This window comes from Myxocyprinus asiaticus, chromosome 7 (genome assembly GCF_019703515.2).
Source record: "Myxocyprinus asiaticus isolate MX2 ecotype Aquarium Trade chromosome 7, UBuf_Myxa_2, whole genome shotgun sequence".
Taxonomy (NCBI): Eukaryota; Metazoa; Chordata; class Actinopteri; order Cypriniformes; family Catostomidae; genus Myxocyprinus; species Myxocyprinus asiaticus.
The window spans coordinates 17,760,332-17,775,825 of NC_059350.1; the positions used below are offsets into that span (position 1 = coordinate 17,760,332).

The window sequence follows — 15,494 nt, forward strand, 5'->3', positions numbered from 1 at the left end:
TATGTATTACTACTACTAGACAACAGCCATGTAATTCAGTTGTTCTTTTCAATTATATCAATCACCTAACCCATAGTGAATATGATAAATGTGCTGTAATAAGAGGAAATATTCAAACGCCGTTGTCTCTAATTGTAAGTAAGCGTTGCATAATAATTACAGTGAGCGTGGAGAAGCGCACTGTCAGTCTGGTGCGCGCTGTGTGGGGCGGTCTCTGCTAAGACATGTCTGAATATGTCAAGAATCACTTCAGCTGCCGCACGCTCTTGCAAACAGCACTCATCTCCTGCAGTGGTGCTGCGAGGAAAGAGTTTAATATATGATTTTTAGCTTCGGAAGATTATGAGGGATTCCAAAACTGCTTTCTTTGCGATTGCCGCGTGCAACGAACCTACAGTGTATTGGAGTGGAAGTAGAACAGCCGGAGCGCTGTCCGGGGTGCTGAAGTCAACAAGCCAGAGGTGCTGAAGAGAGCACAGGCATTCACACAGGAGTGTATGTCTATGCCATTGAAGTCTTGAGATGACTCGGAAAAGGCTGCGTTCTGTGGCTGCCTGGGGATTCATTGCGTGGGAAATAGGAATTTTGCTGAGGTAAGAAAACATTGAAAAAGAAAACATCTTTTTATTTATTTATTTATTTATTTATTTTTTTCGGAGAATGTAAAGATGAATGTCTTTCATACTGAATTCAGAGTTCTTTTTATAGTTCATCTTGGCTTTCAGCATCTGTTGAATACTCTCTGGTTACTTGATCTTTACGTCACGATATGTGAAGGTTGAAAGTATCAAAATGCAAACATAGAGATACTAATTTTACGTTTGGAGAGGCTTTCTCATATTAAACCATTAAGTCTGTTCACCCGTTGGACCCAGTTTCAATGCCATATTAGCACTAGTCTCGTAAAGCGTATTTAGCCTGCTTTATGAGGACTATAAAATATGCTGTAATGAATATCCATCTTCCCCACCGGGTTCATAATGGCTGTCGAAGAAATAGGTAAAGTTTGTAAGGAGCTTTTTCTCAGTGTAACAGGTGATATATTGCACAAATTTCATTGATAAAGCAATTTAGCGCTCAGGGAAATGTCACATCACGAAAAGCACGCTCCCATGGAACAGAACAGAGGTTTATTTACATAATTCTGAATGATTCTATATCGGATTATTTAGGTAATGAGGAATATTACCCCTTAAACGCACCCGGGACCCGGGACCTCATTTCACCCCCTGTACAGCATTTTGGAGTTGTGCCCACACCTCTTTAGTATTCCTCAATCTCTTATAAATAGTGTAACACAAAAGTAAATAAATAAATAAAAATGTAGAATGGTTTAAGTACCAAAAGAGTATAGGGCCATTAGAGACTAGGTATGTAAGAGTGTCAGTGTCAGTGTGTTTTTTTTTTTTTTTTTTTTTTTTTTTTTTTTTTTTTACTTCCACAAATTATATTTTTTTGATTATTTCATATCTATATAAGTTTACTATAATGGGATATCTATTTCTTTGTTTATTACAAGAGGAATGAGTCTATATTCATACATATAAACACTATATCATGTTGATTTTCTGTGCAACTGTGAATTAAGAACAATGGTGAATTATCAGTATCCCATGCGCATACACGTACATATTATACATGCTATTTCTTACTCAAGGTGGCGCTGTTGTTTCAGTGATTTACTTTATTTAAATTTGACATTGCTATTTGATGAAGAAACAACATGGTAGTAAACTATAGCATGTGTAACACATGAACAGGATGATATGACTATTGTCATTTGGGTGTACTATTGAAATTATGTAAGTTGTGCATCTATTTAGACTCAATAAGTGCCTGAGAAAATACTTATATGTAACTTAGTTTATGTGTATCTTATGTGTTTCTTATGTGTAATATGTAGGTAAATATGTTTTTGACAGTCTCTGGAAATTTCAGTGATAAAGTAATGAACCCTAAATTTGTCCAGATTTGTTGCACTTTCTCTTTGATCTATATATATATATATATATATATATATATATATATATATATATATATATATATATATATATATAACAGTATTTTATTCTAGGTCTCTAAAGACCCGAATATGTAAGAGTGTTTTTTGAAATTCCCATGCATTTAACCAGTAAATGGAACAGCAAATTATGGGAAGTAAGGAAAAGGAAAAGGACATTTGCTGTCTCCCTCTTTGTTCAGACAGAAGTTGTTTACAATGAGTAAATGGACATTCATTCAATTTAATTGTAAATAGTAAAATACCATTTATCAAGAAGTGTGTTGAAGAATTGTATTTCTGTATACTGACACTAAGTCCCAGTGGAATTTTACCCTCCTATGAGGTTCCTTGAGAGTATCTGATAGTGTTCATTCGAGCACAGTCAGTCACAAAGCTTATGGTTTGTCTCAAACACTGAATGATTAGTCTATTTTTACTCTGCAATCCTCATTTTCACCAGCCTTTCTTCTTGATCTTGCAAGTATCACTCCACAATATGAAATTGGCACAGAGAAGAGGATGGGTTCTCTTGAGCTGTGCTGAACCCTCACAATTCTTTTGGCTGATGATGCTATGAATTTTTAATGTTTGATTTGTCGACGATACGTGGGCCCACACAAGTGTAACGCCTTGCATTATTAATATGTTGGCACTTGTAGTGTCCATGTCACTTTTGTATTGGTTGGCGTTCTGACTACCCTGAGGGAGAATTTTTACCTTAAGCCATTTCAGAGGAAGTTGTTTGCAAAGAAATGCTGGATACATCTCATTCCACTATGGAATACCTTCAACAATCCATAATTAATTACAGTGTGCAGGAAGCATTATTTATCACTACCAAGTCTCAATTTAGAATGACTACAAAACAAAGCACTAATGTATAATGCACATTGAAAGATATGTTAGTGAGCTGAAACTGGCCTTGGATATTTAGCAAGAGCAACGAAACAAAAAGACTGATCTTAAGAGAAGGCAAAGACACTACGGATAGTGTCAGGGGCGGTTCTAGAGGGGGGGCCAGCGGACAGAAGCCTGGCCCCCAAATGGAATTTTTTAGACTACTGTTTGTCTATGAGTTAAAATTGGGGCATAGCTCAGATGAAGTATCTAAGGAAAAAGCTCAGTTATTGAATATATAAGAAATAATCAGGTTCCTATTACTGATTCCTTTGAAGATTTAAACTTTATCCATTTCATATGAAGCGAACCAATATTTTAATACTATAATACCCATGTCTTCTACTGCATAAAATACATAATGCTGTATTATAAAAAAGTTTTATTGTATTATTCAAAACATAATGCAAGTTCACACAAAGAAATACAACAAAACATAAAGTCCTCACCACAGATGACCACATACATACATCAGCAGACACAACAGAACAAACAGCCCCTAGCACAAACACACTAAGACAGGGGCACACTTAGAATTTGTATAGACAGATATAACAGCTGTCAGTCTATTCTCAGAGATGATGATGGAACATGGCACAGTAAGTTGTTGTGCTCCTAGCCTAAGACCACTCAACACAGGCCTACCATGCCCCTGCTTGCTAGCTAGTCATTATGTGCCTCTGTGCTGACATGAATTTGAATGTGCTGTTTTCTTTAAAGGGATAGTTCACCCCAAAATGAAAATTGTCATCATTCACTCACCCTCATGTTTTTTCAAACCCATATGACATTCTTTCTTCCATGGAAAATGAAGGAGATGTTAGGCAGCATGTTAGTCTCAGTCACCATGCATTTTTTCTTTTTTTTTTCTTTTCTTTTTTTTTACATATACAGTATACTGTATACTGTATATACAATGAAAGTGAATGGTGACTGAGGCTAACATTTCACCTAACATATCCTTTTGTGTTCCAAATAAGAAAGTCAAAGTCAAGATTTGGAACAACATTAGAGTAAATTATGTCAGAATTGCAATATCCCTTTAAAAACATAAATAAACAGGATCCTGGAACAGTCAAATAGTAAATGTCATTCCCAGTGTTAGGCGTAATTTGATTGCAAAGTAATTAGTTACTATAATGTATTACTTTTTTAGATTTCGGGCCCTATTTTAAGAGCACTAGCACTATGCCATATGAAGTTTTGGTATTTTTGTGCAAGCATGTCCAAGTGGGCTTGGCAAAATTGCGTTTGCAAAGCGCTAATGGGCCGAGTCAACTGCAATTTAATTCTGAGGTTCTTCTCCGGCACCGTCATATTATATACACTGATCAGCCACAACATTAAAACCACTTACAGGTGAAGTGCATAACATTTATTATCTCGTTACAATGGCACCTGTCAAGGGGTGGGATATATTAGGTAGCAAGTGAACAGTCAGTTCTTGAATTTCATGTGTTGGAAGCAGGAAAAATGGGCAAGCGTAAGGATCTGAGCGACTTTGACAAGGGACAAATTGTGATGGCTAGAAGACTGGGTCAGAGCATCTCCAAAACGGTAGGTATGCAGTGGTTAGTACCTACCAAAAGTGGTCCAAGGAAGGACAACCATTGAACCAGCGGCAGGGTCACTCATGGGCACCCAAGGCTTATTGATAAAGTGTGATGCTTTGGGCAATGTTCTGCTGGGAAACCTTGGGTCCTGGCATTCATGTAGGTGTTACTTTGACACATACCAACTACCTAAAGATTGCTGAAGACCATGTACACCCCTTCATGGCAATGGTATTCCCTGATGGCAGTGGCCTCTTTCAGCAGGATAATGCACCCTGCCACGCTGCAAAAATTGTTCAGGAATGGTTTGAGGAACTTGACAACGAGTTCAAGATGTTGACTTGGCCTCCAAATTCCCCAGATCTCAATCCGATTGAGCATCTATGGGATGTGCTGGGCCAACAAGTCCGATCCATGGAGGCTCCACCTCGCAACTTACAGGACTTAAAGGATCTGCTGCTAATGTCTTGATGCCAGATACCACAGGACACCTTCAGGTCTTGTGGAGTCCATACCTTGACAGGTCAGAGCTGTTTTGGCAGCACGAGGGGGACCTACACGATATCAGGCAGGTGGTTTTAATGTTGTGGCTGATTGGTGTAGTGCATTCCCTGTCAAGCACCATCAATATAAACAAAGATAGCACATTCATAAGAACAAGTAATGTAAATGGACTGTATGCAATGAATAATAAAAAAAAAATAATAATCTGGACCTGCGTTCTTTTGTGCATTAAATGCATCCTTGTTGAATGTCAGGGATATTTCTATGACAGTGATACGCTTCTTTAATAAGCATGGAAAATGTGGTACTTGTCAGGATTTGGATTTACGCTCCGATATATTATAGAGAATGTAAGTATAGTATTATTAATCATATTCATCAACCAACACAAATAACATTAAAGAGATAGTTCACCCAAAAATGAAAATTCTCTTATCATTTACTCACCCTAATACCATCCTAGATGTGTATGACTTTCTTTCTTCTGCAGAACACAAATTAAGATTTTTAGAAGAATATCTCAGCTCTGTAGTTCCATACACTGCAATTGAATGGTGACCAGAACTTTGAATCTTCAAACATCCCATAAAGTCTGCATAAAAGTAATCCATAAAACAACAGTGGTTAAATCCATATCTAAGCGATGTTATGAGCAGGTGAAAAACATCAATATTTAAGTCCTTTTTTACCACAAATCTCTACTTTTACTTTCATGCTTACATTCTTCTTTTGTTTTTTGGCAATTTGCATTCTTCATGCATATCACCACCTACTGGTCAGGGCTGGTCAAAGGTAGAGATTTAAAAAAAACAAAATGACTTAAATATTGATCCGTTTCTCACCTACACCTATAATATCGCTTCAGAAGACATGGATTTTTACCACTGGTAAAATGGCCTTTATGTGATTTTGGAACATTTTAATTTCTAGTCATCATTCACACAGCTGAGATTTTCTTCTGAAAATCTTTGTTTGTGTTCGGCAGAAGAAAGAAAGTCATACACATCTGAGATGGCATGAAGGTGAGTGAATGATGTGAGAGTTCATTTTTGGGTATCTCTTTAACTATCCCTTTAATAGTGAATGTGTCAGAATGCACTTTACTTCTACCAGTCAATTTTGAAAAATGAAATTAATTTATTGAAACATGAAAAAAAATTCAACCAAAAATGTTTCTAAATTCAAATTACACTTCAAAATAAATTAAACTATAATCAAAAAAAAAAGAAGTGGTCAAAAAAATCAAACCAAATCCAAACATTTTACTCTCTCCAACTTCTTCCACCGGCATCTTTTGCAGTGACTTAAAAATCACTCTACGACAACAGGTGGATAAATACCAATACAAATTAGATCATAAATACCATTGTTAATATAAACATAAAAGTAATAACTGATAAATAAAAATAACTTTAAAAATGAACTTAAGTAATTGATAATGTGATTAATTTTTGATTACGTAATAGGTAAAGTTAGTAATCTGAAAACAACTTTAGAGAACGTAATTAGTAATTTGTAATGAATTACTCTTTTTTTAGTAACTTACCCAACACTGAAAATAACATGGGAACTAAAGAATTTCAACATAAAAGTCAAGGCAAAAAACAGGGAACATGTGACAGTATTTTATTACTTAACAGTAATAATGACATTTCCATTCCATTGATTGGCAAAAGACGATGGATTTGATTATGTACAGCTATGTACATATCTGCTTTTATGATTAGTGTTCATAATTGCCATTCAGGGGTGAACAATTCATAAATAATTTTTGTCTTTTTGTCAACATTTGTCTCTTTTATTAGGAACTTTTTGTGGCAGCAATTCTGCCAACTCAGATAACTCAGTTGCCTTGGCGGACTAATATCAACACTGGACCACAGACAGTGTAGGTCACCGTGCATCATTGTGTCATCAGCACCAAAAGAAAAAAAAAAGAAATATTTATGGATTTGCTGAGTTTCACACTCACAGTAGACTAGATTACTGTTACACCCACCAAAAAGTTCCAGGTGTGTATTATTATTTTAATGTGGGCATAGATATAAGTATTTGAAATGCCTAATATTATAATAAAATTATTAGCCTTTCCTGTGCAAAGAAATATCAAATTTTATAACTTCATTACCATGACAACATAACATCATGAACCCTAAAACCCTAAAATGATTGTAAAAACTATGATTTTAACAACTTTTAACAGAAGAATTACTGTAAGTGCTAAAAAATTATAAGCTTCCCATTTCTGCATTTAAACCCTCCAAAAATGATCCCCATTCACTACCATTGTAAGTGAAGAAAAGGTATAACAGGAGAATGTCTTGATAATAAAAAAAATAATATTCTGATCCCAAAATGTATGCACAAATGCATAATGTAAAGGCAGATGTTGGTTTACATTTGTGCTGCTCTCTCTTTCATTGTCTGTCTGCAGGACCGCTCATTGGAGCGGAATGTTCCAATAAATGAGAGCAGCTCACCCCTGAGTGGGTTGAGCACCTCATATATATAGTTGCAGTTTTGCTGGCAGTTTACCTTTTACCATGTGCATTAACACCAATGGGCCAGCCTTATCCTCCGGCTCTCGTTCTTTAAGAAACCACTCGGCTTCCAACAGCACTAATGCACTCTTTGACTCTCCCTTTAAGGGGTATTTTAGTCTTTTCCTTTGTGTGTTTAACTCTTCTGCCTTCTGTGCCAGCTCGCATATTGTAAAAGGCAGATTAGGTAGCTCCCGTTGCATTTTTTGATAAGATTTTGTCACAAAGCTTTGATTGCACTTTGAGTTATTCTGCCATCCCGTTCCTCTTGAATACTTTCTTCAGAGTTTTTGAAAGCTGTAGAAAGAGAGAGACATTGAACTAAGCCGCTTAAAAATGTTAAGGTTTGTAAGACTTTTCTGTATCAGGAGGAAAATATCATGGGGCAAGAGCTCTAAGAACTGACAAGACAAATATATACACTACCGGTCAAAAGTTTGGGGTCACTTGCCTGAAATGTTTCTCATGATCTTAGAAACCTTTTGATCTGAAGATGTATGCTTAAATGTTTGAAATTAGTTTTGTAGACAAAAATATAATTGTGCCAACATAAAAATGTTATTTAAAAAAAAAAGTTTTTGAAATTGATGACTTGGACCGAATAATTAAGAAAAGCAGCCACTAAGTGCCCAGTATATAGATGGGAACTCCTTTAATACTGTTTAAAAAGCATCCCAGGGTGATACCTCAAGAAGTTGGTTGAGAAAATGCCAAGAGTACATTTCTGCAAAATCTAGGCAAAGTGTGGCCACTTTGAAGATGCTAAAATATAACATAGTTTTGATTTATTTTGGATTTTTTTAGTCACAACATAATTCCCATATTTCCATTTCTATTATTCCATAGTTGTGATGACTTTACTATTATTCTAAAATGTGAAAAATAAAATAAAAATAAAGATTGAGTAAGTGACCCTAAACTTTTGAACGGTAGTGTATATATATATATATATATATATATATATATATATATATATATATATATATATATATATATATATATATATATGTATATACACATACTACTGGTCAAAAGTTTTGAAACACTTACTCATTCTTTATTATAATTTTTTTTTTCACATTTAGAATAATAGTAAAGTCATCAAAACTGTGGAATAACATAAATGGAACTATGGGAATTATGTTGTGACTAAACAAAATCCAAAATAAATAAAAACTGTGTTATATTTTAGCATCTTCATAGTAGTCACCCTTTGCCTAGAATTTGCAGAAATGTACTCTTGGCATTTTCTCAACCAACTTCTTGAGGTGTCACCCTGGGATGCTTTTTAAACAGTATTGAAGGAGTTCCCATCTGTGTTGGGCACTTATTGACTGCTTTTCTTTATTATTATTATTTTTTTCATTAAATTTTAGTTTTATAATGAAATAAATTAATATGGTGGCACAATTATATTTTTGTCTACAAAACTAATTTCAAACATTTAAGCATCCGCCTTCAGATAAAAAGATTTTTAAGATCATGAAAAACATTTCAATCAAGTGTTTCAAAACTTTTGACCGGTAGTGTGTGTGTATATATATATATATATATATATATATATATATATATATATATATATATATATATATATATATATATATATATATATATAAACACAAAACAAAACAAAAAGAGAAAAAATTTGGCTTAAAAAATATTTAAAACTCAATGAGTTAGGTTGAACATTGAAATAAATGTGTAACTAACATAGTTCATTTTCTAAATATGCCAGAATTAACACTATTAGAATATAAACACAAATCAGTTACATTTACTTTTATTCAGTTAGCAGATGCTTTTATCCAAAGCGACTTAAAAATTTAGGAATGTATTTATATAGAATTTAAATGATGAATTAATTCAACAAAAGCAATTAATTCTAGGGGTACAGTAATATAAGAGATGTAGTAAAAGAAAACATTCCAGAATTGCTGAGAAAACTACAAAAGATAGTACAGAGATGTAAGTGAGACACTGTGAGACAAAAGAAAGATAACTTTTGTAATAATTTATTACAAAATTATTTATAAAGTAAAAAAAAAAAAAAAAAAAGTACAGTGGCAAGAAAAAGCATGTGACCCCTTTGGAATTAGCTGGTTTTCTGCATTAATTGGTAATAAAATGTGATCTGCATCTTCATCAAAGTCACAAGTATAGACAAACAATGTGCTTAAGCTAACAACACACAAACAATTATAATCTTTCATGTATTTATTGAACACCGCATTAAACATTCACAGTGCTGAGGAAAATGTTTGTGAACCCTTAGATTTAATAACTGTTCGATCCTCCTTTGGCAGCAATAACCTCAGCCAAGCGTTTCCAGTAGCTGTGGAATTGACCTGCACAACATTCAGAAGGAATTTTGGACCGTATTTCCTTACAGAACTGCTTCAGCTCAGCCATATTCTTAGGATGTCTGGTGTGAACAGCTCTATTGGGGTCATTCCACAGCATCTTTTTTGGGTTAAGGTATGGGCTCTGAACGGGCCAAGGTGGATTTTATTTTTTTGAAGCCATTCTGTAGTGGATTTACTTTGATGTTTAAGGTCATTGTCCTGCTGCATCACCCAACTTCTTCTGAGCTTCAGCTGGTGCACAGCCACCCTGACATTATACTAGGATATCTTGATAAACTTGGGAATTAATTTTTCCCTCGATGATGGCAAGCGTTCCAGGCTCCGAAGCAGCCCCAAATCATGATGCTCTCTCCACCGTACTTCACCGTTGGGATTATAATTTCATGTTGGTATGCAGTGCCCTTTTAATGTCATACGTAGTGCTGTGTGTTCTTCCCAAACAATTCAACCTTAGTTTCATCAGCTCACAAAACATTTTCCCAGTAGCGTTATGGAGTGCCAAGGTGGTCAATGGCAAACTTCAGGCATGCAGCACTGTTTTTGTTGGAAAGCAGTGGGTTCCTTCGTGGTGTCCTTCCATGGACATCATGCTTGTTTAATGTTTTCCGTATAGTAGACTCACGAACAGAGATGTAAACCAGTTCCAATGATTCCTTCAAGTTTTTGGCTATCACTCTAGGGTTCTTTTTTTACATCACTGAGCATTTTGTGCCATTTGAGTCATCTTGGCTGGATGGCCACTCCTAGGTAGAGTAGCCACAGTACTAAATTGCCTCCATTTATAGACAGTTTGTCTAACTGTGGACAGATGAATATCTAAGCTCTTCGAGATAACTTTGTAACCCTTTCCAGCTTTATGCAAAGCAACCATTTTTGATTGAAGGTCTTCTGAGATCTCTTTATTGCGAGGCATGGTCCACGTCAGCAGATGTTTCTTGTCAATAGCAAACTCAAAGTGTTTGAGTGCTTTTTATAAGTCAAAGTACCTCTAACTCACACCTCCAGTCTTGTTTCATTAATTGGATGCCAGATAAGCCAACTCCTGACTCAAATTAGCTTTTTAACCAACACTTTTTCAAATCTAGACTGTGAATGTATTCAATATGTACAAGAACAATACAATAATTTATGTGTTATTAGTTAAAACAGATTGTGTTTGCTAATTATTGCAACTTAGACAAAGATCAAACCAGATTTTAAGACAAATTTATACATAAATGCACATAATTCCAAAAGATTCACATCATTTTCCTTGTCACTGTAAGTGAATTAACAGTTGTTATTCAAGTGTTCAAGGAAGAGCACTTTGTTTTCATTCCACCATCAAGGTTCACTGAATGTGAAGGTTTAGGAGAGTGATTTTGTGCCTATTTTGATTTTGTGCCTATGGATGTACTCATCAAACAATTGAAGCCTCGGGTGCTGCCTGTATGATAGGAGCCGTTATAAAAAGTCATTTTCTACTAAAGATAAAATTTCTTCATAATCCTGAAGTGACTTTTCACACCAACATATGTTTATCATACAAATATATAAAACTCTTTATTTTATTTTAATCCCTATATAACACATCAAACACCTAAATATCATCTCTCAGCTGTTATGTTGCTTTTTAACAGATAAACAAGTTGTGTGGAGGTGACGTAGAGCTAAAAAAGTGGCATGGGAGCTTCTGGGGCTGTAACCTGAGTTAGGCGGACTGGTCACGGTTTGTGCATAGTGGAGAAAATAAACTATAACTGTGACATTTAAGCCACCACTGTGGCAGATGATGCGTTAAGCGCAAACCTCAGTCACACATCAGTGTCGCTGCTGTCACATACTGTGGAGTGTGAGTTCCTGTTTTTCTCAGTTCGTGCTTATAAAGGCAGTCAACTGCATCTACTAAATCAATATGAAAACCTCTCAGTCAGGCTTGAAAGGGAGCTCTTCCCTGTCCACTTAAATTGTTTCCTGTTTCCTTTTGGCTTGGCAACACTCACTAACCAGGCTGAAGTGTACATCTTGTAAGAAAGTATTAAATACTAGAAGTACAAGCAATTCCTAAGTCAGGATTTGTGTTCATTTGATAACAGCTATTTTTAGCTTGGGAAAATGCTAGAGATCAGTCTGAAGACCACAGCGAAATTTCCGTGACAGCTTTTTAAACCTTGTGCTTTCTCAGTGATGCAACTACTCAAGTGAGTGGCTGAAACCAAATGTGAACAGTGAATTGTGAATGTCTCTACACCAGCCTGAGCTGTGATGTGCACAGAACGGGGGCAGCAGGGGTGCAAGTCCCTCTATTTACAAATCTGAAGGTGCCCTTTTGGTCGTCCAGAAATAAAGTAGACATTTTAATAATTAAATTAAAATGGTAAAATAAAACTAAATTAAAATCTCAATATAATCTCACAATAGCAGTAATAATGTTTTATTATGAGGTTTCAAAGAGGTATTAAAAAGAAATTAAGTTTAGGTGCCTTTAACAGTGCGCACTACAGCAGATCGGGGGCGGATTCCAATCGCAAGTGATTCTCTATGCCATACTCCCTCCGAGGTACAGAGCCCTTGAAGTGGGTTCTCTGAAGGGAACACGGAATTACTGTATGAATGTACTCTTCTTCTTGTGGAAGGGCCCATTCATTTTCTTATTTTCATTTCGAATGAGCTTTCGAGTGGTGTCCCCTCCTGCAGCAGTGCCCTTTGAGGGAGCAAAAATGTAGTTTTGAATTCGGCTTGGAGCATTGAAGTCACGTCACGGAGCATCAGTTTTTTTTTTTATTCTGATTGTGTTTCATGAAGTTACTAGCGAAAAGCGACAAAACATATCTTTTTACAGCATGTGCACTCTAAATGCTATTTTCTCCAGGCCGTAACTTGATAAAAATGTAATATGTGAATGAAATAATGTGTTGTTTTCTATTCGCGAACTTCTCGATCAGCACAATGATTTGACCGAATGTTTGACAGTTTGTGTGGAGTAAAAAATCATATTCAATAAGTTATGGAAACGGAACACTTCTAATTTGTCAGCATATTAAGAAAGCACCTGAATAGCCTATTGCCTGCAGGCATTGTAAAGTCTTTAAAACGACACTCATTTTGTGTTATTGAGGTGAGTAGTTATTAACGAGTAGTTATTAATTATTTTTGATGATTTCTTTTTCAGCACGGAACGTCAAAAGTATGCCAAAAAAAATTATGTTTTATTATTTAAGTGACTCAAGAGCAAGCATACTGTAATTTGCTCATTTATTTTCTGCCTGCAATGGCAACATGTATAATAAATAATATGTAGCTTACATTTTAACATGTTCACATACTCTGAACTCATTTTTGAAGCTATAATAATTTAATTTAAATACTTTAGAATCCAGAAATTACATTGCTTGCATTGCTTTTGTTTATTTTGTTACAAACCACCCGGCTCAAGGCAGAGTAACATGAAGGGGAGGCCAGATGTGGATAATATTTATTTAACAAACATAAATATTTATTAAAGAGTCAAAGAAACATAATCAAAATAGGTAATAAGAAAAACAAAGAACAATAAATCAGAAAAATCAACTGAAACAAATTAAGGTGCTGGTGAGCAGTGTTGGGTAATATTACTTTTAAAAGTAACTTGTTAGAATATTGTGTTACTCCTTAAAAAAAAAAAAAATCAATTAATTAAAAAGTGACTGTTTATGGAAAGTAAAGTGTTATGATACTTTTGCTTTACTTTTTTTCTTACAGCCACTTTCTCTTCTGCTATGCTGCTATGTTTTCCATACAAATAAGCCATGCATTGCATACAAGAGACATTACAGGTCATGCTAGCTACTGTGCAACACTCATGTCAAAACAACATACTAAACAAACAGATATTTAGAAAGTCTACAATCAGTAGGTCTTCACGTCATATTTATTATAATCAATAACATGAATATGCATGATTTGTTTTTCCATCAACATGCCAGCCAATATGAATAATGAAGAATAACCACTGTCTTACCTAAAGCAGCAAAGTCCAGCACTTGAACCTGTATCATCCGTCATCATGTGCTGTGCCCATTGACAATGCCAGAGACAACTTGAGATATTTTTCAAAGGTAAGGATAAAATTAAGTGGTGAATGCCAGCCTAACATGTTCAAGGAATGTGTCTGATAGTAAATAAAATATTTTTCACTTAAGTCATCTCAGCACAAGCTTGTTTTGTGTTGATCCACGGTGCGTACAGACGCCACTGGTTGATCGCATACAACTTCAATCGTGCATATTGATATAACTTGAATATAATCCTTTTTAATGCAACCAAAATGTCATAAAAACAGTTTGTTTCACGAATCAAACTACTTCTTTATTATAAAACAAAAATGCAGAATCTTTTTAGAAATTAAGACGTTTTCTCTGCATACACAAACAATGTAGAACGCTGCTCGCAGCCACTGATCCAGAGTCAGATTTTCTTATCTCATTCGCCCAGTTACAGGGAGCTGCAACGTGGAGCAGTTCGGTGCATAAGTCATTTCACCCTGTATATCACACCGTGGCCAGTGGAAGTCTAGTCTTATAATCCCTCTGCCTAAATGTGTTTACTGATTTTTTAATGCATTGTGTATTTACACATGAATCATTTGCGTTTCATTTAACCAAATTCTGAAAGTTAAATTCTTTAAAGCAGTTTGGATGCAAACTGATCCTAGGGCAGTGGTTATGGCAGCTTTAAAACAAAGCAATTTGGTTGCACAAAAAGTCAACGACGATTCCATGTTGTATGTAACTATAATCATGCCATGGCCACGGGAAGACTTCTCCCGGTTTATGCCTGTGCTATATTATACCGCAAAAATTTGTGTTTACAAAATTTTAAATGCAGCGTACATGAGTCAATCATGAAAAACAAAGTTTCACTTACACCTTTCACTTATGAGGACACATTTCTTAACTCTCGGTTTGGTTGTCATGACAAAGGCATTTGTCATTTGTCAAAAGTTTTTGACAACTGCACATGCAAGCTCCAGTGCACAACAAATCCACTGCTGCAAATGATGAATACAACTGGATTCCACCGAAGCATTCAGATTTACATTCCTTTACCAGCAATAATTTGCAGTTTTTAAAACATAAATCACAAGGTGGGCTAAAAGAAGACTTATTGTGCTCTGTCCATCACTGATAAACATGGCTCATACTCTCTAGAACTACAATACCTATCATGTGCACACATACTACCACATCATTGTCTATGCATCTTTGGTAGGCAAGCCTCACACTCTCTAGAACTACAATGACCATCATGCACTATGTCTCCTCCTCGAAGTTTGCACACTTTTACGGGGAAAGGAGAGGTTTACAAAATCAATGCGTTACTTTGTTTAAAAAGTAACTCCGATATTATGGTCTAAAGAAAATCTTGTGTTACTTTACTTGTTACTCGAAAAAAGTAATCTGATTACATAACATGCATTACTTGTAACATGTTACCCCCAACACTGCTGGTGAGGGGAGGCAAAAACTCTGGGGAGAAGGGCCTTTTTTTAAGTGTGCTCAATCCAGGACTCATCAGGTAACTCATTGCACCTGTTCCTAGACTCTACCCTGGAAAAGAGACACCATCTGGTGGACAAAAATAGCTTCTACACCCACGGCCGTAACAATTTATGAAA

General features: G+C 35.4%; 1 protein-coding gene across 2 annotated transcripts in view; it reads left to right on the forward strand.

Annotated features, from left to right (window-relative positions):
* Nucleotides 1–358: 358 nt before the first annotated feature.
* Nucleotides 359–15,494, forward strand: part of glra3 (glycine receptor, alpha 3) — a 91,800-nt gene continuing 76,664 nt past the window's right edge. For both annotated transcript variants that reach the window (XM_051702954.1, XM_051702953.1), the window contains exon 1: nucleotides 359–593. In XM_051702954.1, the coding sequence (XP_051558914.1) occupies nucleotides 523–593 (71 nt within the window). In that variant the 5' untranslated portion in view covers nucleotides 359–522. The remainder of the gene's footprint in view (nucleotides 594–15,494) is intronic.